At 37.4% G+C, this 25,376-nt stretch overlaps 4 protein-coding genes across 7 annotated transcripts; 1 reads left to right on the top strand and 3 right to left on the bottom strand.

Annotated features, from left to right (window-relative positions):
• The first annotated feature begins 653 nt into the window (after positions 1-653).
• LOC9303305 (potassium channel KAT3) lies at positions 654-4,338 on the top strand. Of its 2 annotated transcripts, XM_021017086.1 has the most exons (13): positions 654-1,139; positions 1,381-1,596; positions 1,673-1,834; positions 1,942-1,999; positions 2,156-2,473; positions 2,593-2,832; positions 2,913-3,011; positions 3,088-3,120; positions 3,220-3,408; positions 3,502-3,585; positions 3,683-3,761; positions 3,834-3,980; positions 4,072-4,338. In XM_021017086.1, the coding sequence occupies exons 1-13, from the start codon at positions 883-885 to the stop codon at positions 4,173-4,175; spliced, it is 1,986 nt and encodes a 661-aa protein (XP_020872745.1). In that variant the 5' UTR covers positions 654-882; the 3' UTR covers positions 4,176-4,338. The 2 variants fall into 2 exon arrangements, with proteins under 2 accessions (XP_020872745.1, XP_020872746.1); XM_021017087.1 differs by lacking the exon at positions 3,834-3,980 and having other exon boundaries at positions 830-1,139; positions 4,074-4,129.
• Positions 4,339-4,535: 197 nt separating this feature from the next.
• LOC9303306 (protein transport protein Sec24-like At4g32640) lies at positions 4,536-13,666 on the bottom strand. Its single transcript, XM_021017085.1, has 25 exons — positions 13,440-13,666; positions 12,204-13,130; positions 11,630-11,854; positions 11,436-11,510; positions 11,220-11,318; positions 10,952-11,063; positions 10,512-10,639; positions 10,067-10,186; positions 9,603-9,683; positions 9,203-9,280; positions 8,953-9,045; positions 8,585-8,639; positions 8,335-8,411; positions 8,169-8,240; positions 7,983-8,066; positions 7,545-7,664; positions 7,379-7,447; positions 7,014-7,091; positions 6,781-6,919; positions 6,535-6,699; positions 5,989-6,134; positions 5,714-5,893; positions 5,408-5,496; positions 5,280-5,311; positions 4,536-4,968 (listed from the first exon to the last, which is right to left on the bottom strand). The coding sequence occupies exons 2-25, from the start codon at positions 13,056-13,058 to the stop codon at positions 4,862-4,864; spliced, it is 3,279 nt and encodes a 1,092-aa protein (XP_020872744.1). The 5' UTR covers positions 13,059-13,130; positions 13,440-13,666; the 3' UTR covers positions 4,536-4,861.
• Positions 13,667-13,938: 272 nt separating this feature from the next.
• LOC9305330 (probable ADP-ribosylation factor GTPase-activating protein AGD14) lies at positions 13,939-18,088 on the bottom strand. Of its 2 annotated transcripts, none has more exons than XM_021016686.1 (13): positions 17,276-18,088; positions 17,132-17,193; positions 16,908-16,995; positions 16,769-16,830; positions 16,577-16,676; positions 15,964-16,377; positions 15,440-15,883; positions 15,122-15,244; positions 14,947-15,042; positions 14,778-14,864; positions 14,508-14,685; positions 14,378-14,426; positions 13,939-14,297 (listed from the first exon to the last, which is right to left on the bottom strand). In XM_021016686.1, exons 1-13 carry the CDS (start codon positions 17,372-17,374, stop codon positions 14,168-14,170), a joined length of 1,932 nt encoding a protein of 643 aa, XP_020872345.1. In that variant the 5' UTR covers positions 17,375-18,088; the 3' UTR covers positions 13,939-14,167. The 2 variants fall into 2 exon arrangements, with proteins under 2 accessions (XP_020872345.1, XP_020872344.1); XM_021016685.1 differs by having other exon boundaries at positions 13,968-14,297; positions 14,778-14,867.
• An 85-nt stretch (positions 18,089-18,173) lies between these two features.
• Positions 18,174-24,509, bottom strand: LOC9305331. 2 transcript variants are annotated; one of them, XM_021016684.1, is made up of 5 exons: positions 24,191-24,508; positions 21,620-24,001; positions 19,936-21,510; positions 19,240-19,495; positions 18,174-19,137 (listed from the first exon to the last, which is right to left on the bottom strand). In XM_021016684.1, exons 2-5 carry the CDS (start codon positions 23,915-23,917, stop codon positions 18,617-18,619), a joined length of 4,650 nt encoding a protein of 1,549 aa, XP_020872343.1. In that variant the 5' UTR covers positions 23,918-24,001; positions 24,191-24,508; the 3' UTR covers positions 18,174-18,616. The 2 variants fall into 2 exon arrangements, with proteins under 2 accessions (XP_020872343.1, XP_002869260.1); XM_002869214.2 differs by having other exon boundaries at positions 18,200-19,140; positions 24,191-24,509.
• Between the last annotated feature and the right edge of the window lie 867 nt (positions 24,510-25,376).

Consider the following 25,376-nt stretch of genomic DNA (forward strand, 5'->3'; position numbering starts at 1 on the left):
AATACTTATCATCTTGTTGAATAATTCTAAAATCATATTCAAGAAATCTTTATAAATTGAAAATTAAACTTCTTTGGTAAGCTATAGGTATGAAAATATCATAATTTCGATTTAATCTAATTAAATTAAAATTAGTTACATGGATTTCATATCTATTTAATTTACACGACCAAAATAAAAATATCTATTTAATTTACACGACCAAAATAAAAATATCAATTTAATTTATAAAACAGATGAGTTATTTGTGATAAATTTTCTAGAAATCTTTAGAAGCAAGTAAAATATCTTTCAATTAATGATAATTGGCTAAAATGAGCGAAATTAATGACAAAAACGTTGATTGTTATGGAATTAGTCCCAAAAATATATGAACAAATTTATTATACGTAATTAATGTATAATATTGTTTGGAATATGTTTTTATTATTAGTTACCATAAGTACAATCAGATTTTATTTGATTTCCATAAATATTTGATTTTATTTCGATTTTTCATTATTAATTCGAATTTATATTCCAAACAAATTTCAAAGATCCGATTTCAGAATTTCGGGTCAATTTTCTAATTTTAATCCGACCCATTTTCATTTGTACTTCTTTTTTAATAGTATAGAGATTTTACCATATACAATTATACAATCTTGAAAATTATAAATTATTACAAGGTTAAGTAAGTTTATGTTTGTAGTAACTGATTTTTTTTCCAAAAATTAATAGGGAAAATAAAATAATAAAAAAAAAAGTCAACACAATTGGTTCACCACTTCATAATCATCATCTTCACACCTCTTTAATAAATAATATATAAATGAAAGAGACAAAGAGGGAAGTATCAATCAAGCTTGAAGGAGAGAGAAGAAGAAGGAAAAAAAAAAAAGAATGTCGACGACGACTTCTGAGGCGAGATCACCGCTACCTTTGTTGTTGAAAAGAGGAAGGTCTTCGACGGGAACATCAACGACGGCGGAAGCAAGATCGCCGTTATCGGTACTGCAGTTCAGAAGAAGATCGAGCAAAGATGTGAGGAACATAACGTCAGTTTCGAGCAGTCTCTTGCCTGCGTTTGGGACTGTCATCGAAGACGATAGTTCTTCTTCCAGACCTTACATCGTTCTTCACTATGATCGTCGTTACAGGTTCTTTATTTTCTCATCCATATTTCATTAACAACCAAGAAATGTTTTTTTAGTTATCAAAAGAAAAAGAAATGATTTACAGATTTCGTTACTCTTTATTTTTTTAGTATACTCCATCGAAAAAGTTAACCATAACAAATAATATAATGTTAGTCCATGAATGTTTTATTAAGTATAATAAAATACCTCAATATGTAAAATAATGGATTCATATTTTTACGTTTTACTATATTATTGGAAGGTTGTGGGAATTGTTTTTGGTGATACTGGTGGGTTATTCAGCGTGGGCATCTCTGTTCGAGTTGGCTTTTATGAGAGCAGCTGAAGGAGCTTTAATGACCGTTGATCTCGTCGTTGACTTTTTCTTTGCCCTTGATATTATCCTCACATTTTTCGTTTCCTACTTGGATAAGTCTTCTTACCTAGTTGTTGACGACCACAAGCTCATCGCCAAACGGTAAAAGAGTACACTACGTACAAAACAAATAAAATTAGAAATGAATTAGTGACAAAAATGAAGATATGTGCATTAGGTATTTGAAGAGCGTGGCTTTTGTGATGGACGTAGCATCAACGTTACCGATTCAGTTCATTTATAAAACTATTACCGGAAATATCGGACGAGGCCAAGCTTTCGGCTTCCTTAATTTGCTCCGCCTCTGGCGTCTCCGTCGTGTAGCCGAACTCTTCAAAAGGTTTCTACAGTGTACTTTCTATATTTAAACTAATGTTGGACATAATATTCTTCATATATTCCAAAGTGTATATGTATGTATTAACCACATCACTTTTCTTGTTACAGGCTAGAGAAAGACCCACGTTTTAACTACTTCCTCATCAGACTCATTAAACTACTTTGTGTAAGTTTATTTTCTTATTCATCTATCATATGATCAGTACCGAATGTTAGCAATTTGAGTTCTCTAGTCTCGAACTTGACCAATTTAGCAAAACAAATCACTTAGCTAGTTTTCATGGATCTACAACTTGTCTTATTAATATGAAATTTGACTCAGGTAACGATATTTTGGATACATATGGCGGGTTGCATTTTATACTGGATAGCCTACCATTATCCAAGGCCTACAGAAACATGGATAGGATCACAAGTAGAGGATTTCAAGGAGAGAAGTATATGGTTAGGCTACACTTACTCAATGTACTGGTCCATTGTCACACTCACTACCGTGGGTTACGGTGATCTGCATGCCGTTAATAGCCGTGAGAAGACATTCAACATGTTCTATATGCTTTTCAACATTGGCCTCACGGCTTATATCATCGGTAACATGACCAATCTGGTTGTCCATGGAGCTCTTCGTACATTTTCCATGGTAATTAATTAATCATCATTTCTTCGATTGATTGAAACCTTTAAAATTTGTTATGAATCCCACATCCCAAGTGAGATGAATATATAAGGGAAACCCACTCTATTATTGTTCTTGGACAGAGAAGTGCGATCAATCAGATATTGCGGTACACAAGCAAGAACAGGTTACCAGATACAATGAGGGAGCAGATGCTTGCACATATGCAGCTCAAGTTCAAGACCGCAGAGTTAAGGCAAGAAGAGGTTCTTCAAGACTTACCTAAGGCCATAAGATCAAGCATTAATCAACATCTATTCCGCTCTGTCATCGTGGAGGCTTATCTTTTCAAAGGATTCCCCAATGGCCTCATTGTCCAGCTGGTGATCCATCAACAATTCCACTTGTTTTTTTTTTTTGCTTGTTAAACAAGACATTAACTAACTTTTCTTTGTTGTTGTAGGTTTCCCAAATACAAGCAGAATATTTTCCGCCGAAAATGGAGATAATATTGCAGAATGAGATTCCAACGGATTTCTACATAATTGTATCTGGAGGAGTGGTATGATATCTTTGTCATCTACATATACTCAATATACATTTGACTTCAACTGATTAAAGAAAATTTGGAATCACAGGATATAGTTGCATCCAAGGGTGTGAGTGAACAGGTAAAACTCTAAACTAATTTCAGTGAAAATAAAACACATTGAAATAAACTTAAGAGATTGATGTAGAGAATGAAGAGTTGGTTGATATAAATGGTGAAGGTATTGGCCAAGTTAGGTCCCGGAAGTATGGCAGGAGAGATAGGAGTAGTGTTCAACATTCCTCAGCCTTTCACTGTGAGGACACGTCGACTTTCACAAGTTATCAGAATTGGTCATCATAAGTTCAAAGAAATGGTTCAGTCTGATAATGACGTGGACGCCAAAATGATCATCACCAATTTCATGACTGTAAGTTCAGATTCACAAACGATGATAATATCAACAAAAATATAATGCCTATATTGTAACACTAATTATTAATGGTTTTTTCCTTAATTTCAGTATCTTAAGGGATTGAATGATGAGTTGAAGAAAGAAATTCCTTTTCTTAGAGATTTACTAGCTGACGCAGATGCTCAGGTTCAGGTATATATATATATATACGTTCTTATAACAAATGCATAGTCTTCTCGTCACGATTGTCAATTTGATTTTGAGATGAAAACGCATCATTTGGTGACAGGAAACAGTTCAGACAGAAGAAACACCACAAAGTAACAATGAGGAGATAGTTACGGTCTCAAGAGATGAATATGAACAGAGTAATAAGACAATTTTTGTAGATTTGGAAATATAGACTCTTTTTATTTGGTAACAATGACATTTGATTGCAGAAGAAGAGAGAAGAAGTGAGGGAGTTCCTAAAAGAGTGATAATTCATGGACAAGCTCCTCCTAATCAAGATAACAACAACAATGGTGATTCCAACGGTAGACTTGTCATTTTGCCTGATTCTATCCAACTTCTATTCGACTTAGCTGGTCAGTTTCCACTCTTATGTTATTACTTCTCTTTACATTGAAAGTATTAAATATATTTTATACTGAACTCATTAAGCTTTGGTGGATGCAGAGAAGAAGTTGGGGAAACGAGGAAGCACGATTGCAATGGCAGACGGTGCACATGTTGAACAAATTGATGCTCTTCGAGAAAACGATCATTTATATATTTTCTAAAAATATCTATATTCACAATTAATTATCACCTCCCACACAAAATACTGATATAGAAAGAAAGAAAAAAACTACTATATTTTTGTCAGCGTAAACGTTCTTATGAAAAGAAGCAAAGTCGGATATATGAAAATATAAGGTGAAGATCGAATTCCCAATTCCATTATTACTTGCTTCTTATCTTTTTGATTGAAGATTCTAACAACAAAAGTACCATTTTTGGTATTTTCTCTTATTACTGAAACAATTCTCTCTATACATCTGCTGCATCAAAGGCTAATAAAAGAAAATTAAAAACCATAAAACCATAATACTAACAGCAATGATAAAGAAAATAACAATTATTTCATATTTTACACAGCATTGTACATCAAAAAGTTTTATTTGTCCCTTCGGTAACATCCAACAAAAAAAGGTATTTGAAAGGAAGTTCTTAGTTCGAGCTCAAATAACACACAAAAAAAGGTAACCCTACAAAATGGATTAGCTAAAGACTCTTTTGTATAATCTAAGTACACCTTTAATATGACGTGAAACTTCTCAAGTTGATGAAGTAGTAGTCTATGCTCTCTTCTCAAGCAGCCATAAGACTGATGCCCTTTCCCCTTCTGCTATGCTTTTCTACCACACATTCCGAACATGACACAGATGGGACGAAACTTCTGTAAGGACTCCTAGAAAACAGAGGATCAGTTCATTTTGAGCTGGATTTGGCGATGAACTTGCACGAGAAACTCCACATACGACGGGCCGCCTGCGGTCCTGTCCTCTACCATATACGAGAGAAACAACATTCCTGAAAAGTACCAAATATCATAAGAACAAATCATCAGCATTGACAAGGTTTTATGAAACCAACACCGAGTAAGCAACAATACATGTTCATGAAATCTGAAAATATTATGTTCATTTCCCAAAGGAATATTAGATGACAGGAGCTATGCTGTTGATTCTCTTTCCAGTTAGCTATTAATCGAGAGAGGACCGACCATAGAAACTTAGCTATTAATGTAAGAGTGATCATGTAGCAAACAGGAAAAGATAAATAACATGTATCCTTTGTAGTTAGTGCTAAGACTTGGTTGAAATCCGTCCAGAATTACTCACCTGATGGATCTCCCTTCTTGCACAATTTTATTCTGTGTAGATAAAACATAAAGACGTTGGAAGGATTAGGCTGGAAAAGGTTCAGTTAGGAGATAAAATGGACAGATACTGAGATTTTTGCTAGATACCTTAGGTAAGAACATCTTTGCCTCCTTATTTCATTCACAGCATCATTAAACTTCTTTGATAACTGATTATCATATTGCTGCAGCAGATACTATAAAGAAAACACAGGTGATCATTGATTAGCAGGGTTCAAAAATGCCAGAAAAGAGATTTCTTCTCTCAAGGTTTCAATAATGTGATAGGTAATATGACGAAACAATCACAACAGTCATACACGGATGGTGCAATAAAATAATATAAAATTAAGATTTTGTTGCTATTTAATCATCCTACAATTCCATGTGCTAATGAAGCGAAATTAAGATTACCTGGTTAGGAATTTCAGCAGCTGAAGGAACAGCAAAAAGTTTCTGCAGAATATCAGAGTCTACTGATTCGCCAACATATAGTAGACCGTCTTCACCATTCTCAAGAAAATAAACTCCCTCATTGCTGATATGTTCACTTGACAATGGGATTGGAGGAGGAAGAACCGATCCCTCATTGTCCTGATAAATTAAAAAGCAAGAATAATAAAAAACTTCACAAACTGCATATTTAAGTCTTGAGATATATATATTAACGAAAAGTAGCCCCATCATACCTTCGCATCAAGGTCGTGAACAGAAATCATCCTGGGATAAACCAATGGGATTGCCAAAGGAGTAGAAAGGGAAGATACATAGTTGATCCAGAATGATCGATCATCAATTCTCCCATCCGTCCTTAAACCCACACTTTTGGTCAATGCTGAGGAAGACCCATGTAAAAGGAAACAACAACAAATCAAAATCTATTATTTATTATTCCTTTCCTAACACTCAGCATATATAGGAGAAACAAAACAGATAGCGGGTAAGACAATTTGTACTTGTAATTCACACAGAACATATTTCCAACCATCTGAAGAAATTAAGGTATCCAATTTTCTGCTCCAGTATGGTAGGCCACAGGTAATTACCACAAAGTTAGCAGAAAACGAAAATAACTGTCACTTAATATCTCCTAGAAGTAAGCACACGTAGCAGGTGAAAACACAATATAATCACTTCTAATTCAAGATAAGGGATGGGAAACAATTTGCATTGCACAAGAGAACCTAAAGTTGAGTAAAATTAACTTCAAGTTGATAAAAGTCACAAGGAAATACCGAGAGTATATAATGGAAATAGCTTGAGCGCCTCGGGAAGAATAAGTTGTCCAGATGATGTCACTGTAGCACAAAATTTACGGTAGGCATAGAGTGCATTTATGCAACTATTAGTTGCTTGCTCCTTTACCAGTGGAAGTGCCTTCGAAGGAATTTCATTGGCCGCTGCATAAAACACAACCCAAAAATTGTTACATAATCTTAACATGGATAGCAGTAGAATCAGCACTGAAAACAGTGACCTACCTTGTTTCAGCATACAAGCAAATTGAGAATCTAAGTCAGCTGCGCGAAACAAATTACTGAGCATGTTCGTACAGGAGAGTGATAATGTGGTAACCCTAATTCTTCTTTCTCCATATATTGTAGTATACAGAAGGGCGCACTAACAAAAACACAGAACCAACATAGATTAACATCATTTTAAATGGGAAAGAGTACCAACATTTTTCCGCAAGGTACATGGATACAAAATATACCTGGAAAGCACATTCAGCTCCATCTTGTAGTTTGTCATCATGCTTTAACGTCACCATTACAGCTTTGTCACAGTCAATCTGCATTGGCAATTAAGGTTTGTCAAGAGTAAAAAGAGTTTATACCATAGTGCATCTCCTTGTAAACTTGCAGCAAAAAAAATTATGTGTTTTCCTATTGCCTAACATTGTGTTAGCTTAAACAGCAGAGCAGTTGAATCATATATATCCATAATTCCAGATTCAACAATTTTCACTAGGGACCATATACAGAGATATGTTTTCAATGATATTGACAGGAAATCAGTAGACACACACAATGCAATCCAAAACTAATAAGTGGGAAATTTTCAGGAGGATCCACTCACCGCTGGTAGATCAATGTCAGTTGGAATGCGTTTGCAGAAATTCCCGGAGTATTCTTGCACTTGAATACCCTACGATTAATGGAAACGGTGGTTTACAGAAAATTAGCCTTACGCTGGAGTTAACAGAGTAATGCATGAAGAGACCCCCTCCACCGCAAAAACATACCTGGCTGCATCTGACTCGCATGACAGCCTCAAAACCCTGTGGCCTAGTAATATTCCATTTGAGATCATTGTAAAGCTTGGGAGGATCTGAGAGAGCTGAGAAAGGGTAATAACAATACACCTGGAAAAAAATTGTTAAAGATGGAAAGTTTTAAGTACGGCAAAACCTAGACGTCAAGCTCAACACGGATAACCATTAACAGTGCATCAAGTAAGCAAGACTTTCATAGACTATCGTCGGTTAGGATTGCAAAGTTGTCACAGAAATATTTAAGATACGGGCTTCAATAGGATAAATGCATTCGACTGATAGAGACAAGAAAGACTCTGTTAATAAGAATTTCTATTGAACGGTGATAGTTAGAAGTTACAACTAAAGTTAAGGGGGAAAAAGAAGGAATATTGATAATCAGAAAGGATAAGGAATATTGGAATATACCTGTCCTCCAGTAGTTCTTGGAATGACGGAAATTGAAGCCATGTCAACATAGGCCTGAGCTGTGATAAATATATCAACACAGACCTGAGACATATATGGATGTCTTAGATAGGGACAAAATATTGCAATTGAGAGAGCAGATGTAAACATTATCAGTAAAATTCGAACATAATCATATTGGTATACCTGGTATTCAGCAAATTCAATAGCCATGGTCTTTAGAGTTTTGTCTGCCGGTTGTAGTAATTTATGGGCCTCCTGAAATCAAAAAATTACAGGACGATTTAACATTTTGCAATGAACCACTACGGCACTACATTCTTTGGAACAAAAAAAGAAGAAGCATTGTTACCTTTTCACCAGCAGACATATTAGCTCTCCCTTCAGCCTCTCTAGAAGAAAGTGCTCCAACACCAACAGAACACAAAACTATGGAAAAGTTATAGAGGAATTGAGCAGTAAGATGTATTACAAATAGTGAGAGGTGGTGCTTCTGATAAATCTATAATTTTCAATGTGCATACATGGATTCTAAGTGACTGGAACCACATGCATCAATATACCCTAATAGATAAAATACCCAAATAGAGTGAGCATCATACTTGATTGAAATACCATAAGCTTCCCTCCTTTGCTCTTCATCGCCAAGAAAGCAGCCTACAAGGAGTTGTTAGAAACGAAAGTCAAACATGTGGCAGACTAGTAGATATTATCCTCGGCATTTTCCCAAAAAAGGAGCAATGGTTCATTAGAAATGATCTCAGCACAAAAAACATGTGAGCTTGGCAACATCGGCAAATTAACTTGAGATGTCGCTTCATTGATTGCTTTTAACCAGATTATAAAATAACCTCAAAACTAGTTGACAAAGGTCTAGTGCTTACTAAACGACGAACTCATGAAATCGAGAAGGCCATCAAATGTGCCAAACTTCTACTTGTATTGCATATGCATCTTAGCAATTACGTACCTTAACTGCTGCACCAAAAGCAGATTCAGGAGTTTTACTTTCCTGAAACATCGTTGGGATACTATCCAGCAAAAGCTCTAGATGTTGACGGCACTGAACTCCATCAATATACAATATATACAAAAAGTATGAGAAAGAAATTAGGAATCCCAATCTTAATAATAGCAGCCAGCTTATACGACACATTGACAAACAAGGGAAAAACTAATCAGGGAGTGCCCAAATAGAAAACAAATGGCCCAGAACTGACCTCAGATAGCTGAACAATGACATCTGTTTCTAAAGGTGTATAAACATCTTGTACATCAGGGACAATGAGCATCAATGGCTGCACATAAGGAAGGAAAATCAAATTTACAGGAAGCAGTAATCAGTTGAACTTCTCCAAGATTCCATGAAGAGAAAGAAACAGCACCCGCGGAAATCATAGTATCAAAGGGATGCTGAATACAACTCTTAATTGGAAATAACTTTTATCATATAATAAGAGAATATATAGATTTTTTCGTGCCAATGTAATAACTTTCAAGTGAAGTAACATATACACAATAGGACCGATGACCATCTAGTTATGATCCGAGAGAACAGATCTCGTTTTTTTCCATCCAACAATTACAAAAGAAGAAAAAAAACTAGTGCAAACAAATCACCTGCTGCAGTGCACGTTTCAAATTATAGAAGTGGATTGTTGAGTCAAATGTAGCAATCCCAACAAATGTCCTAGGACCTTCCTGCAAACGAATACAGAAAATTTTTAATTGTCTAATGGCTAAACAAAATAAGAATTATAAAGCCATTGGTAACATAACCATACCCAAACAAAAGTTCACATACTCACTAAAGATAAGGTACACACGCTAAGAGATACGCAGCAGAAGCTACTCTCTAAATGATTCAGATATGAACGCCTTAGTATGCAAAGGCGTGATGCCAGTAACAAGCAAATACAAACTATCACTAAAGAACCTCAAAAGGTTTGGACAGGGACTGTTACATAATTTCTAATACCACCAAAATAGTAAAGTCTTCAGACAAATGTAAACCAAATAAATATTCAGAACAAGGTGGATATAACTGACTGTTTTGGAGAGTTGGAAATGGTGACAAAACTTACAGGAAGGTCTGAAAGTACTTGCTGGATTGCATTGCAAGCAGCGGCAGTAGCACCTGTTTGTATCGCATTCATTGAGACATCAATGAGGAAAAAATACACTGCTGGCATTGGATCCCGTACCTACCAGAAAAGATAATGACCTTAATTTCCATCCATTCCCGACACGTCTGATCATCAACTTCTCCCAAAACGATGTTAATATCAATATCTTAGCTAGAAGGTAATTTAGGTGGTAGTTCAATAGATCAACAGTACAGTATGTATAAAGAAATCGTTTTCCACCATAGTAATAGGTTAAAAATTTCGGGAAAACACAAAATCAGAGGACAGAACACTTTGTCAAATACAATGGTAGATTCCAGACCACATAAAATAAATTGGCATCTTATGAAGCAACAAAACCAAAGAATTTTACATTTATAAGCAGAAAGTCTCACAAACTAACCATGTATTCTTTTGTAGCAACCAACTCAACGGTTCCCCTACACAGCTCAGGTCTTTCATCAACGTCCCTACGTCTACCATCTGGACCCAGATTACAGTGATAGTCACGGGGAGTCTCATCAGTGTATCCTGTGCAAAAGAAAGTTGATGAGGAAATGGATCACAAAGCTTCCCACATCAACGAACTCCCAAAAGAATAGAACAATAACAATATATAAGCATCTCCCCTAAACAAAATAATATCGACATCTTCCACAATTAGGTGAAATCCAGATTGACAGAAGAAATCTTTCAATCCAGGAAGGTCAAAGCACAAAAATGTTAGTCTACGCTTCTAGCTCAGAATATTCAATTATTACATAACTTGATACATACTATTGCAGTTACATAGCTATAACTTCAGATTTTGTGGCTTGCATAACTGAAAACAGTAACATTTACCACAGAAATTACAGATGAACTTCCTTCCTTGGTCAATGAACTTCATGAAAGGATTTATGTAACCCTTACAGCGTGAACATCGAACAGGCCCACCCTCACCAAAGTCCACAACCTGCACCATAGTATAGTAAGATGTAAATGAAAACTTATATGTCAAACACACAAATTTATACGCTTCACAATGAACTGCAAAGATACTGGTATATGCGATCAATAAGACCAAATGGGAAATGCAAATACATGCTTTGTTTGGTCAGACAAGGCTTACTTGTATAGGCTCTTCAGATGGATGAGAAAGCGCCAGCGGTTGGACCATCAACGCCAGTTGCATTCCAGATGTAGATAGAAGATCAACTGTACATGGGATCTATTACGAAAAAGGGAAAAAATAAATGTATCAAGTTCCTAAGAATCAAAGAATACAATGAGAAAATATTGAAATGAAACACATGCGACCATCAAATAATCTATGCTTCATTGTTACCTGATTGATCGTACACCTCATGTAACGGGGACTACAATTTCCAGTGTCTCGAACAACATAATCACTAGTAGCAGGCTTCAAAAAAAGAAGAAAATTCAGGGGAAAGATATAGCAGTTCTACAAAACCCACAAACAAAAGATATGACATCTCAGACTAATGTCTGAATTTAATAAATTTGATCAGGTATACACACCGGGGGAGGATTAGCCTGATTATTCTGGCGAGTTTCAAACACAGTTGGGCTGGAGCTTGAACCTGGCCTTGGGATTTGATTAGGATCAATTCTTGAGGGTCCAGGAACAGAGGCACCGGGTTGGCCCATCGCAGTGGGTATGTTGGTCATCGACTGATTTGGCAAAGGACCCATGCCATATCTTGGTGGTTGCATTGGGCCAGGAAAGCCTAGAGGAGGGGGGACCTACCAACATTCAAATTTGAAGACCATCAGAATCTGCCACACAAAGGGAATACATCAAGTGAAAAGATTTTGCTTAACAATAAAAAAGAGAGCCACAAGCTAAAGCACTACATAAGTTGTTGCTTAATTGATTACAAGACAGAATCCTGCCATGCCTGTTCATATCTTTCACGGTCAAAATATTACAAAGATTAGTCAACTAGTATGGTTCCTGTCTGAATGAATTTAAATATACATCTACATTATTTGGTGATTACCTCACGGCATCACATGTTTTCATCATTCCATACATCGAATTCACAAAAGTTACATAACAAGAACATATACCATAACCGTATCTGCACATTACCTGCGCTGATGGTGGACCGTAAGGCAAGTTTGATACTGCTGGCCTGCCATGAGGGGCTCCAGGAAAGGTTGCCGGTGGGGGCATTGAAGGAGCAGTAGACAGATTTAATGGTGGATTTCCAGAAAGAGAATGTGTACCTAGTGGCTGCGGAGGAGCCCGAGCGAAAGGTGCTGAAGGAGGCTGCATATAGGGTGCCTGTGGAGTTGTAACAGCAGCACCAGGGAACTGGGTTCCTCTCGGAAATCCCCCTGAACCAGCCATTTGATGCCCATTACTGACTGGACCACCAAGCATGCCTGAGGGAGGCATAGACAAGCCAGATCCGATAGGTGGAGGTGAACCAAATGCCATTGGGCGAGCTCCTGGAGGAGGACCTGCAGCTACGCTACCTGATGGACCAAAAGCTGGAAAACCACTAGATGAGGCGGCAGGCTGCGGGACTGGTCCTCCAGGCATTGATGGTCTAGAGCCAAATGGTGGCTGACTAGAAGGTGGACCAGTGGGTCTGTTCAAGGGTGCATTTGACTGAAATCCAGCTGGTTGTGATCCCGGAGGAGGACCACCTGGCCTCGCCATCCCAGCAGGAGGTCCAGGCCGGGACATGGGTGAAGGCCCACGTTGAGGAGCTCCATAAGAAGGGGATTGCTGAGGGAAAGGCTGTGGTGACTGACCAAAAGGAGGAGGTGGTCTAGGACCTGAGCCAGGCATCATCGGAGGTGGTCGATTCAAGCTCAAATTCTGCATATTGTCGGCTAAAGAATTTGAATTCCCTTGTGAACCCGGGTAGAAATTTGGTGGCCCGGAATTTTGCTGACTGTTGGGTCTAGGTGGCCCTGGAGGCACAGGAGCAACCATGCTTGGATACGAGATGGAGATCAAATCCTAAACCTTGCTAAACAATCTAAAGTTTCCAGTGTGTTCCGAAACCTACAAATCCAAGTTAATTAATCAGAAAATTAAAGAAACAAACAACACTGGCACACAACAGCAACTTCTTCTTGAAAGCAGCACATACAATTTCAAACAATAATCATCGAAAGGCAAGATTTTTTTTTATTGCTTTAGATCAGAAAGACCCCATCAAGACCATAAACAAAGAGGACGAATCTAGAAAGCTTCATCAATGGTAATAAACTAATAAATCAGGAAACCGAAATCTGATCCAAAGGAAAAAAAAAAAAAAAAAAAAAAGGCAAGAATCTCAAAAGGGTCTATCGAGAAAATTCAAATACGTACCTGAATTGAGCTAAAGCGTGGAAATTCTTCTTAAGATTTGACTGATAGCGATCGGGAAATATTGGTAGAAGCTCAGATCTATGGAACAGAGTGAGAAAGAGAGAGAGATACACAGCGACGACGGTTAACGGCGTCGGTGTGTGTCACAGGATTCAGACGACCAATCAAAACTAAAAATTTGTTGTCCGTAGAAGACAGAAAATTCACACTATCTTTTACCAAAATTTCAACAAAAACCAAGGGCACATGAATAAATACGTTAAATTAGAGTTGTTAAAGAGTTGGAACTTGGAACTAAAAAAGATTTATCATTTATCTGGTCAACGTTTGGTTAATTGGTTCAATTGAATGCTAGAAAAGTTTGGTATTATATGTCAAAAATATACAAAATTTATTCAATTCTATTTTATTTTGTTAAACGCCATAAATATTTAATTTATGCGTAAATTAATGTTTAATAAGAAACTAATAAATTTTTTTATTTTTTTGGACTATTTGCTATTTGTTTGGTTGTTTACGTTTACACATGCACGCTATAAGATTGTCCATGGCCATTGGTAGAACAAGCTTTGTATATAAATTACATAGTTTTATAATCTTATGGTTACAAGTTATAACTTTCCACATCAATGTACAATTTGATCAAGAAGCAATAGTAGATGATTGGAACCTCTGTTTCATCTTCAAGCAAGTCATGCTTAAGAGTCAAATCTTAAGCGCTCTCTCTCTCATTCAAAGGGATTTCCTCTGGAAATATAAGCATTTGGGTTTGCACAAGGATATCCATTGTTTGCTTGATGAAATGTATGTGCTCCGTTGAACGTATTTCCTTCAGTACCGAGGCCACTATACTCTTGCCTTTGCGCACACAAAAATCAATTTAGTTTCAAGAACCATTTAAAGAACACTAATTAAGAAGAGTCAGAGTATGTATGTACCTGAATGATGGGGACATATTCACCTGTGATTGCTGCCCCATTAGTGCACCTGTTTCACCAGGTTTCAACTCTTAGAATATTTATAAATTCCAACCAATGAAACTGTCTTCTTACAAAAATTTTGTCTCACCAGGGGAAAGATTGGATGCAAGAGCTGGAGAGTTTGGGGATAAAGCGGTTGTATGAAAAGGTGACTGAGAGGTCATCAGTCCAATGGAATCTGCAGCTGGACTTGCAGAATCTGAATACCCTATCGGAGCTGACACGTGTGGTAAGCCTCCTCCTTGCACATATGCCATAGAAGGAAACTGTAAAAGAAATATTAAAGAGAAAGGAACTGAGTAATATATTTGCATTTTCATCAAATATACTAACAGGAAATTAACTCTAGGATTCATACTTGTGGTGTTTGGTTTGGAGCTGTATCATCATAGCTAAGATCAAAGGGATTTGCTGGTTTTGCTGTATATGTTATGGCTCCCATAGCCTGCTAAGAAAAGGATCGATATCAGCATAAAACCAGATGGTGTGATTATTAGGCCAAATTTTTATGTCAATGGAACATATACCATAGGATATTGATAATATTCCATGCCATATCCCATGCCATGATGTTGACCATGAACTTGCTGGGGGGCAAATGAGAAGCCTCCAGAGAAAAGGTCCTGCCAATGGTTAGATTCTTATGACCGGAGATTCCGAAAAGAGTATCCAAATTTCTCTTATAAGAGAAAGGTTTGTTACCTCGGGAAGCGCCTTTCTTATGCTAGATTGTGTCTCATCTGGATGATCTTGCTCAGATCCAACTCCATGAGCATAATTTGTGATAGCCAGTGTTGACTGTTCCATAGAGAAATCTGATGGTCCCTTAATGATGTAGATACCATATGTGTTTTCAAAGCGTTAGCACATGAAGAGAACAAGTTTTATGGAACTTTTTACTTTTGATTTTTTTTTTAAATCTGTTAATGATCCGGTTACATCTACTGTTACTAACAGTTGATGCAGCTGAATACAAGAACATCTTTGTAAATGTGTGTTTAAACTACTCCAGACACCAACCTGGTTATTTGCAGCTACACTTGGTGTAGCCGTCTCTTTTGTATTTAAGTTATCAGGAGCAACAGGTACCACAGGACCTGAAGAACCGGCATGAGCATGTACAGTTGTTGGTGATGTGACAAAAGAGGTAACATTATCTGGTATTCCTGGCATTGTCTGAGTCCCGAGGTTAGCTGCGGTATAATTGTCTGTAGAAGAAATATCGCTTGTGTTCCATAGTTCAGAGTTGTTTGTTCCAGGGACAACAGAAAGAACAGAGGGTCCAACAGAGGGTCCAAACAACAAAGCTTCCAAAGAATTAGGAGCTGGCTCCTCAATGGTCTTTAGAGATGTAATAATTGCACTTGAACTCTTACTAATGCTTTCATCAGATGGTTCTGAAACTGGTACATCATCATCAATTAAACTTCTAGGACTCTCCATTTTCTCAGATGATGCAGTCGTCTGCAAAATGCAACTTGTTCACATATTAACTGTAGACAAAATGCATAAAACACAATGCAATAGATACAACTGTAGATTACCTGAGTATTCACTGGATCCTTCTTTTTTTCAAATTTTACAACATTGAGTTCGCTGGTATGACGTACAATGGGAAAGCTTGGCATGTCTTTGTTACTTGAGAGGTCAAGTGATTTGGAGCTTCCTCTTGACTCCTTTCGTGCATCATATCTCTTAACAGTTCCATCGTCTCTAAACCTATCATCGACTATCTCAAACCGAATAGGACTCTTTGGTAAACCTCTAGACCTTGGATTATGTGTAACATATTGTTGTTTATGGTTCTTGTCATCAAAATAAAACTTGAGAGATTCACTTCCACTCCTCCCAACAGCACTATATCTTTCGATTTCAGATTTATCCACAGAGTGTAAACTTCTAGATCCAAGAAAATTTGCACTGGCCTTCTTACTTTCCCTGTAATCTTCTATGACATCCTGAATGGAAACAACCATAAAGTTGCCAAAAAAAAAAATGAAAAAATGTGTAAAGAAGAACATCCTCAACATTGTAACATATGATGTTGTCCCCAAAATGAGTAGGAACACTTAGCTTCAGGTTTAGCTAAGTTGAATAAAGATGTACTTACCACGAAAAAGGTAAATGTAATGAAGTAAAAAAAAAAAAGCAGTTTACCGATTTCTGCTGTGAGAGCTTGCCATTGCTCCGATCACTACTACTGTATCTTTTTTCCACATAAACATTCCTGATGAAATCTCGGAGCTTGAAAATATTACTGAACAGGAAGAAATAAAATGGGGGTTAACATATAGTATTGCTACTGATCCTAGTGTTAACTTGGCTGAGATTAATTAAATGTCCAAGAACCTGCCATCGGGGTAACCATCACGGTGAGTATCCCATTCTTTAAAATAAATTTGTCTGGCTCGCTGCAGAGAACACAATGAAGTTTTACACTAGAACATGGATGATTAACACAAAATTAATGAGAAGCTCAATATCAAACCTCGTTTCCTCCTGCGCGAAGCGCACTAACTTCTTCTGCTGTGAACTTGGCCATTGATACAGATTTAACACGATGTGTGAATTCTCGACTGGACATATACACAAAAAGAAGCACGTGATATGAAGAACAAATTTGGACCAACACTTGCAAGTTCCAGAGTTTTCCTTGGATTGATAGAGAAAGGGATCAAAAGAAAAATGAAAGGAGAAGAGGAAAAGACTTACTGGATTCCGCTGCAGTTTATGCAGACAAAAGTCCAGAAAGTTGAGCAGACATATTGTGGACCCTGAAAGATTCAGATTAAGAACAAAACTACAATGAGCTATTCAAAAAGAATGCATTCATTCAGCTAAAAATGTTGTACCAACCAGACTATTGCAATTGATGCATCGTCGGTTCTCAGGAAGCTTCAATAAACTCCGGATAGCCTTTTCGGTTCGCTCGCCTTCCTTCATCCTGCTCCCCATTCTTGGAAAAATGCCTCTCTCATCAAGAAAAACAATATCTCAAATGAGAAATCCTATCAAAGAGCAATGACATCATTTACCTGAGAAGAAATTACTATCTTAAGCCATAAACATTGAGGTTATTCTCTCGTGCATGTTTCAATCTTTAATCTTACGGTGCAATTGAATGACTTTTATATCGAAACTCATCACGCGTTACAAATAATCTAATGTCTTCCTGATAGTTACATTAACCGAATATGACTCATGTAAAAGGCGAGAAACATGAGAGATTTCAAGCGTGAAGCCCTTTGTGTTCTAAAATGTTCAAAAGAAGAAAAAAAAGAGAGAGAAGAGAAAAAAAAACTTACAAAGAGAAGATGAGGAACCAGTCGAAAAAAGAGAAATGGAGGTGGAAAGAAGAGAAAGAACTAACTTCTCTCAGCTTCTCCAAGAGATGACAAAAATAGAGAAAGGAGAGATGAAGCCAGCAAACGAATGAGGCATCTTCCGACAAAACTGCTAACTTCAAAGATTTCCCGCCGTTGGAATTTCTCTCACCACTCTTCTCAAGTTACAAAAAATGTATTCTTGACAACAAAAAACGATTCTGTATTACGCCAAAGAAATTTACTAAATTTTTGGAACGAGTATTTTTACAAATGCGATTTAAGATATATTATATGACTATTTTAGGTACAAGTATAACAACTATAAGAATTTTTTGTCATGGCAAGTGTTGCAAGTTTGGCTTCGTTTCCATAGTTTTTCAAACATTGATGATCTTAACTAAAAAGCAAAAGAAGGCAGAGAAGAGATATGGAGAAGAAGAGCCCCGCAAAATACTTGCAGTAGAAGAATCTTTTTGCTCAAACTAAATCTCTCTAACAACATAAGCTAATAAACCAAATTACTTACAATCTCCTCTTATCTTTTTTTTTCTCTTTTTTTTTCTTTTTTGTTTTGTTTTACCATCTCCTCATTTTGTCTCTCTTCTTAACCTACTAAGAACGTTCCCAGCCGATGGGTACATGAGATCAAGTTTCAGAGTCCCGATTCGGTGTTATTGCTGCATCAAACTATAGCTTACTTAAAGCAGAGGGAGGCAAATCTCTGTACAGTGGATCTCATTTGGGTCGTCTTTAATTCGTGTCAAGACCAGCTCGTGTGACGAACAGGACACGTCAAATCCCTCTCTCTCTTCTTTTGCTCAGGAGGTGACATAACCCAGACTAACAAAAGTGGTATCTATCGACTCATCCTTCATCCTTCGCTCGAGCTTTCTAACCCATTGTTGCTTAGGTCCACAGAAGAAGCTTTAACTGCCTCTGCACACATGAGAGCAGCTGCAGCTTTCTGGATCGCTAGATCTGCTTTGTACCTCAAACTCTCTGCTCTTTCTCGCTTGAGCTTCGCCAATGCGCATGCTCGCCTAGCAGCACCAGCTGCATCTCGCAATTTGTACTCATCAATATCTGTACTATTCTGTAATTCTTCCAGATCAGGACGCTGAGATCCGTTAGAGTAACAGACAAGATTGGAACTGGGGCATTCAGAATAGCCTCCATCCCATCGTTCACTCGTATTCCTCTTCCCATTGACTCTTTGCAACTTGTTTTGGTGATTCCTATGATATCCATTTCCACCGCTCGAGAAATATCCCATGCCTAGGTCACGGGGGGAATATGTTCCCGGATGCATAGGATATTCATTCACGTTCTCATAGCTTTGATTTGAATATAAAAACCTCTCATCTCCAGAGGCAAAACCAACAGGTCTTCTTCCTGCTAGAGAAATGGAAATGTTGGATTAAACACAGACTTCATATAGAAAAATCAGAGCCAATAGAGGATTTACAGAAAACCAAGCAGGTAAAAATGAGTTACCTGATGAATTATAGACATCATAATCTCCCAAAGTAGAACTATGTTGAGCATAAACCGAGATTTTCTTCTGTGACCTGTGTTTTGTTCCCCTGTGTTTGACTTCCAAACCTCGAGGCTTAAAACAGAAAGCAAACATCGCTGGCTTCTCAATAGGTGACTGTTTCTTCTGTGACCCACAGGAATTTGGAGTGTTTGCTTTGCTCATAACCAACTCCCAGTCTTTGAGCTCTTTTAGATATTTTTCCCACAGAGGTGGCTGAATTGCAGGGGTAAAAAACAAGTATTTACGTTAGGCACAATTAAAAATATTGCAGCAGAGTGAACTACATTTTTGTTGAGCCAGTAACTAAGATTAATCGAAAAGGAGTAAAATCGACAGAGTATAGAAGATGCTACAGTTTTGGACTTCCAGACATCTTTGTGCAAAACAAAATGGAAAGCAAAAAGATGCACTTTTTCCCCTAGTAGACATTCCATTTTGCATAAAACACCTACCAAGTCATAAAATATCCTGAAAAGAACACTACACAATACCTAAAAGACAGCCCTATTGTCCACAATTCTGAATTTCACCCAAGTACAAAAAAAATCTATATATAGCCTAGCCATGCAGATTTTTAAATCTCAAGGCAAACATGAAAGAAAAATGAAAATCAAATAACTAAATAAAAGATGGGAAGATATCAGGGATTATACCTGAAGATGCCTGATTAACGGCATTCCCTTCCTCTGCCTCTTTATTCTCCAAAGCTCATATATTGTTTCCATTGCTTCCAAGGATCCCACTCCAGCCGTTAATTCTTGAATTTCGATTAAGGTAAAGTGATCATTCTGCTTTACATACGAAGCCTTCTCAAACAAGTCCATTGCCTTCTCAAACATGTCCTCAGTGATCTCACAAGAGCCACTATTCTCAGCATCCGAACACTCACGAATTCTCAAAAGGCACTGCTCATCATCGCTGTCCATGTCATACAAAACACGTGAAGGATCTAATGCCATCTCAACATCAGTTTCAGTCTGCCGAAAATATTTAGAAGAACTGCGAATATATTCAGTTTCTGTTCCATCAGAATTTTCCCTTTCTATCATCCGGATGCCAGGAATAGGAATATTTCTAACTAAAGCAGCCCGACTATTTCTATTGTAGCACTCTTCATGCATCTCCTTAAAAAGGGACCACTGGCCCCTATCAGGGAACTCCAGGGTCCAATCTTTTCCACCTTTCCACATCATAGCATGTGTAAACCTATTCACTGACCCAGGTTGCAGAAACTGATGTGCCCTGTGTGAGTATTTTGTTGTCCCTGAGATTTTCACCGCAAGTCTCCATTCATTATTATCAAAAGGTTCCAAGGAAATCTGAGCTCCATATTCTCTCCAGCCTCTGTCACCAAGAGTGACTAATATATTGGCATCACATAAACTAGACTCCAAGTCTTTCTGAATACCTCTGGAAACATCAGTAGTAGACCTCCTAATTCTTTTGTTCGGAAGCCCCTTGTGCAGAGAACTTTTGTTTCTAGAATCAGAACCTCCAGAAGGCAATGAATAAGACACTTGGGTACGTCGCTTCTTAGGTCCATTTGCCAAATTAGTGTGCAGAAAGTCTCCCTTCGAATCCGACCAACCATGTGAGAGATGGCCATTTAAAGAACTTTTACTTCGACTCCACATACTTCTAGGGGCAGTGGCCTTTGGACTTGAGATGTTACCTTGAATATTCAAGGCCAGATTACTAGACTGCGGAGTACCATCCTCACAATGATCAGATACTGGAACTTGAATACTAATCCCATTCACTGGAACTTTAGACCTGGTTTCATGCTTATGTCTGACAACAGAAGAACTGACTGACACCCAGTTTTCAGAATCAGACCCCAGCTGCTGCCTTTGAGACGAAGTATGAAGATCTTTTGACTCTTCCGCTTCTTGCGCTCTGGAAGAAGTGATAATTGGTTCATCACTCTGGCCCTTACTCTTGAGAGAGGATTCAGAATGTTCATTTGTGCAATCTGCCATATCACAACCTCTATCTGTTACCAAATCGCGTTCTGTTCCTAGGAAGTCTGCTGAATCATGACCCAGCTCCCTTATCATGTTCAGGTGTAAACTGAGTAACAGTGTAGGTGGCCGAGCAGTCAAAGGAAGTGCAAATGGAGACGTATTTTGCTTCTTGCAGCAAACAGATGTGGGCCAGGCTTTAGCAGATGATGATCCTCTAGATACAAGGCCTGACCTGATTCCATGCCTAGATCTCTTCTGCATAACCTGATGTTCAAGATTTGTGAAAAAACGAGTTAGTATGAGATTATATAGATATAAAACTAAAAACCAACGAAGCAATGTACCAGAATCATGCATTAAAGAATCACTGTACCTTCTGCAGGACCTTCATGTTATCGTGTGTACACTCTGCAATTGATACTTGCTTAACTAGCAAAGAATGCCTCCTGACATTCTGTTCCAAGTATGACCACTTTGAATGTTTAACTTCATGGAAACTGTAGAATTGAAATGCAAGCTGCCTTTGGAAACCTGGGATGCAAGAAACTTGGAGACCAATTGCGAAAACTGGCAACTGCAAGTCAGCATCCGCTCCTTGTGCTCCTTGCTTATTAGAATGATCTACTACCATCAAGATACGGAAAATCAATTGAACAACTTCCATTAAGGAGCCTTCAAAAATTAGATACCTTAACCCATCTTGGTTATTCAGGAAAATCATTTCCAAACAAACCCTTGGCCACAAAGTCACAAGTGTACCATGACGAAGCAAAAGAGTAACACGTGAAAGCCAGTCAACATCCACCATAAGAAAGTAGCTCATCAAGGAAACACCATGTAGGCTGAAGGACAACTCAAATTGCTCTGTGTCATTCCACGGACAACAAAGCTCCAGATCCCCAGAATCATCAATAGGCAAAAACTCTACATCAGGATCCGGACTTTTTGATATATGAAACTGCTTCAAAACCTCAACATTATTGTCATATGACCCCTTGTAGATTTCCTTTTTTGCTGTATGAAGTCGTCTCCTACAATAGACAATAGGAAATATGCTACCATTACGAAAACCAGAGCTTTCCAACTCATTTCCACTTGGTCCAGGTAATCCACATAATGCAAGAGAACTAGCAGATCTATCTGTGAACTGTCCTACAGTGTCTCTAACAACATCCCCATTCATTTTCACAGTTTCATTGGATGTTATTACTTCAGATTTTTTCCGTTTGTGTACAGCCTTAACAGTGGAAGATTTGTCCCGATGCCTAGACCGAGCCAACCATGTGATGATTGGCTCTGATTCCATGCAGCTATCATCTTCTAGCTTTTCCTTCTGCTTCTCCTCGTCTTTGCTGGATGTATCATTCCCTTTTATTTTCTGAGTAGACTTGGACACTGAACAGCGCCTTTTCCGTTGGTTTTTTCCAGGAACTTCAGTAGGGAACAACAGAATTTTGAATCTTTCACCCTGTAAGTTGATCCACTCCTCATCACGATCATCATATTTTACATGATGCAGGTTCTTGTCTCCATCGAAACCATCCACAAACCCATGATACCAACTCTCATCCAAAGGCCAGAAAACTTTAATCTTTTTGTTTAACAACCAGTGTGAATCCACATCTGAAAACAAAATTTCATAAAAGTGGCGTCTTTTCCGAACTTTACCCTTCCCATCATCATTTTGTCTCCTTGGTCGCAACATTCTATCATCAGTGTCATCTGAGACACATTTCGAACTATGCAACTCGGACGGAGGATTCACTGAATTCTTAACAGAAGATAATGGATGCAATCTACTTGCAGATGGTGAACCAGGAGTAACAGAATTTGAAGGAAACTGGGTGCATTTTGGATCAAACCGTGAAGACAGCATTCTTGCTGCATTAGCTTCAAGGTTCTCCTCATCATCTTCTCGTGATACCTTGGATATTCTACCAGAAGTATCACCTGAAGACTTGGCCTCTTTTCCCAAGCGCTTGTTTGATGCTGAGGACTTCCTTTTTCTGCTATTACTATTTCTTTGTTTAACAACAACCAGCTGATCATTTTTCACTGGAGACTGATTAGAATGCCCATTTTCCAACTGCAACTGAGCTGCTGAATTCGATTCTTTGATTTCTTTGTCAGATTCCTTCTCTTCAACTTTAGAGAGTTGATCCTGAGCACTAGATTCTTCAGCAGTTACCTTAGGGATATTATCAACCAGCGCCTCCTCCTGACTATCAGATTCCCCTGCAGACTTCTGTACTAGGCCATTCTCAAACCTACTCCTCCCAACAAAATCTCTCCTGCGTCTAGGAACATAAATCGTACTACCTGCCAAGCCAACTGAAATCCCTTGAAGCCCATTACTGTCACACAATTTCTCATCCAAACCCACCTCCTTGGAGTCCTCCAAATTGTGCAATCTGGTGGTGCCATTGCATGCCTTATCCAGAATTTTCTCGTTCTCGCTACCGAGTTTCTTAAAGCTACTTAAAGAAACAACTTTCCTGCTCTTCTTGTCCTGCTTCAACTGATCACCATCATCCCCAGACCTAATTTTTCTTTTAAAGCTCTTATTCACTGAATCCTTGGAAATGCTAGACTTATAGAGCGTCTTAAGATCTAAAGACCTTGATTTCTTCGAAATTCCCACTCCATTAGAGTTAACTAGTCTATTTTCCATGAAAGCCACCTCGAACCAAAACCCAGAATCAAAAGCCAGCAGGTCTCAAATTCCATCATATACGCAAGGAAACATTTTTCAGATCTGTGACACCAAAACCAAACCCAGAATCACAAAAGTATGATTAAAGAAGAACACACAAAGAAAAAAAAAAAACAGATCAAATCCCACTCCAGGAAAAACTTATGCATTGAAATCCAAGCAAATTTTTTTCAGCAATCAAGCAAAATTTAACTGCAGAAAAACAAAAAGGAGAGAAATTTGCATGCCTACCTGCATCACTTTATCAGACGAAATCGAGTCTCTTAAGGACCTTTATATTCGCCAACAATCCCAAAATCAAAATTAGGGTTTCGGTAAATCGGACTGCGAATCGGATCCCTAAATCAAACAATCGAAATTTCCCAAAATTATTCGTTCAATTTAGCCGAAAATTAAAAAAGCAAAATTTGCTTCGTTTTTTTTTTCTTTTTTAACCGGGAGAAACGGGAGAGCTAGGGTTTCGTCTGGTTTCGCGAGAGTAAGGTTTTTTCAGTTATAAAGAAAACATTTTCCAAATAAACATCGTATTACGGATACCGTCCGATCGAGACGCGTTACTAAATCTACGGTCCAGATTTAGTTTCGAAATTTTAACTCTACAACAGAAAATATATAATGGACGTTTGGGATTCTCAGCTGCGAAATATTTGTTTGGACGGTCAGGATTTAAAGATTTCTTCAGAGAGAAAATAATTTATTGTTGTCACGTGTGTTGCTAACCTACCGCAATCTTGTGTGTGTCCACCTAGCCAACAATTGTTAGAGACATCATTCAACTTAACAACTATTATTACTAGGGGATATAGTTTTCACATTTAAATATTTTTGAATAGTTCTCCTTTTTGATTACTTTTATAATACTATTACTAAATTTTTTTGGTTACTTTCTTCTAACATCTAATTTTTAGCTTAACAATTTGTCAATATTTACTAGAAGAAATATTATTTTAAAAAAAAAACTAAAACATTAAACAAATTTAAATACCAAAAACGTGTAAAAATACATTAGTTTCCTATGTGTTCATGTATCCGTTTTATATTAAAATATCGTTATCTAATGTATTAATGAATTGATTCCTTATAAGTTATAAGGTTTTTATTTAGATAATTTGGATGAAGTTAAGTTTTAAAAATAATTTAAAGAAAGAGATTTGGTTTCCTTTTAAAATATGAACTAAATCCACCGTAAACGTTTCATAAAATTTTAACATAACGAGTAATCTATAAAAAAAAACCATAAAAATACAAAAATTCCGTTATCTGGATTTAAAAAACCGTTAAAAATTCACAAAATATTTTGGCGGGTAGATTATATTGCAACTTAAATTAGCTTTTAATTTAATGATATAAATACAGAAAAGATAAGAAAAACCAATCTTGTGTTAAAAATCAAAACAAGGTTTAATCAGACAGTCTA

This window comes from Arabidopsis lyrata (assembly GCF_000004255.2).
Source record: "Arabidopsis lyrata subsp. lyrata unplaced genomic scaffold ARALYscaffold_7, whole genome shotgun sequence".
Classification (NCBI taxonomy): Eukaryota; Viridiplantae; Streptophyta; class Magnoliopsida; order Brassicales; family Brassicaceae; genus Arabidopsis; species Arabidopsis lyrata.

Bases quoted from the DNA above. Each gene is read 5' to 3' on its own strand.
- LOC9305331 (XM_002869214.2), bottom strand. From the start codon at position 23,917: ATGGAAAATAGACTAGTTAACTCTAATGGAGTGGGAATTTCGAAGAAA. The intron at 21,511-21,619 runs GTACAGTGATTC...CTTGAACATCAG, and splicing joins ACATGAAGGTCCTGCAGAAG to GTTATGCAGAAGAGATCTAG. The intron at 19,141-19,239 runs GTAACTCATTTT...CCATTTCTCTAG, and splicing joins TGATGTCTATAATTCATCAG to CAGGAAGAAGACCTGTTGGT.
- LOC9303305 (XM_021017086.1), top strand. From the start codon at position 883: ATGTCGACGACGACTTCTGAGGCGAGATCACCGCTACCTTTGTTGTTG. The intron at 2,833-2,912 runs GTGATCCATCAA...TTGTTGTTGTAG, and splicing joins ATGGCCTCATTGTCCAGCTG to GTTTCCCAAATACAAGCAGA. The intron at 3,981-4,071 runs GTCAGTTTCCAC...TGGTGGATGCAG, and splicing joins ACTTCTATTCGACTTAGCTG to AGAAGAAGTTGGGGAAACGA.
- LOC9303306 (XM_021017085.1), bottom strand. From the start codon at position 13,058: ATGGTTGCTCCTGTGCCTCCAGGGCCACCTAGACCCAACAGTCAGCAA. The intron at 10,187-10,511 runs GTTAGTTTGTGA...CTTTTCTGGTAG, and splicing joins TTGCTACAAAAGAATACATG to GTACGGGATCCAATGCCAGC. The intron at 8,640-8,952 runs GTACGTAATTGC...AACTCCTTGTAG, and splicing joins CTTTTGGTGCAGCAGTTAAG to GCTGCTTTCTTGGCGATGAA.
- LOC9305330 (XM_021016685.1), bottom strand. From the start codon at position 17,374: ATGGGGAGCAGGATGAAGGAAGGCGAGCGAACCGAAAAGGCTATCCGG. The intron at 16,677-16,768 runs GTTCTTGGACAT...CTTCCTGTTCAG, and splicing joins GATGGTTACCCCGATGGCAG to TAATATTTTCAAGCTCCGAG. The intron at 16,378-16,576 runs GTAAACTGCTTT...GTTTCCATTCAG, and splicing joins AGCTCTCACAGCAGAAATCG to GATGTCATAGAAGATTACAG.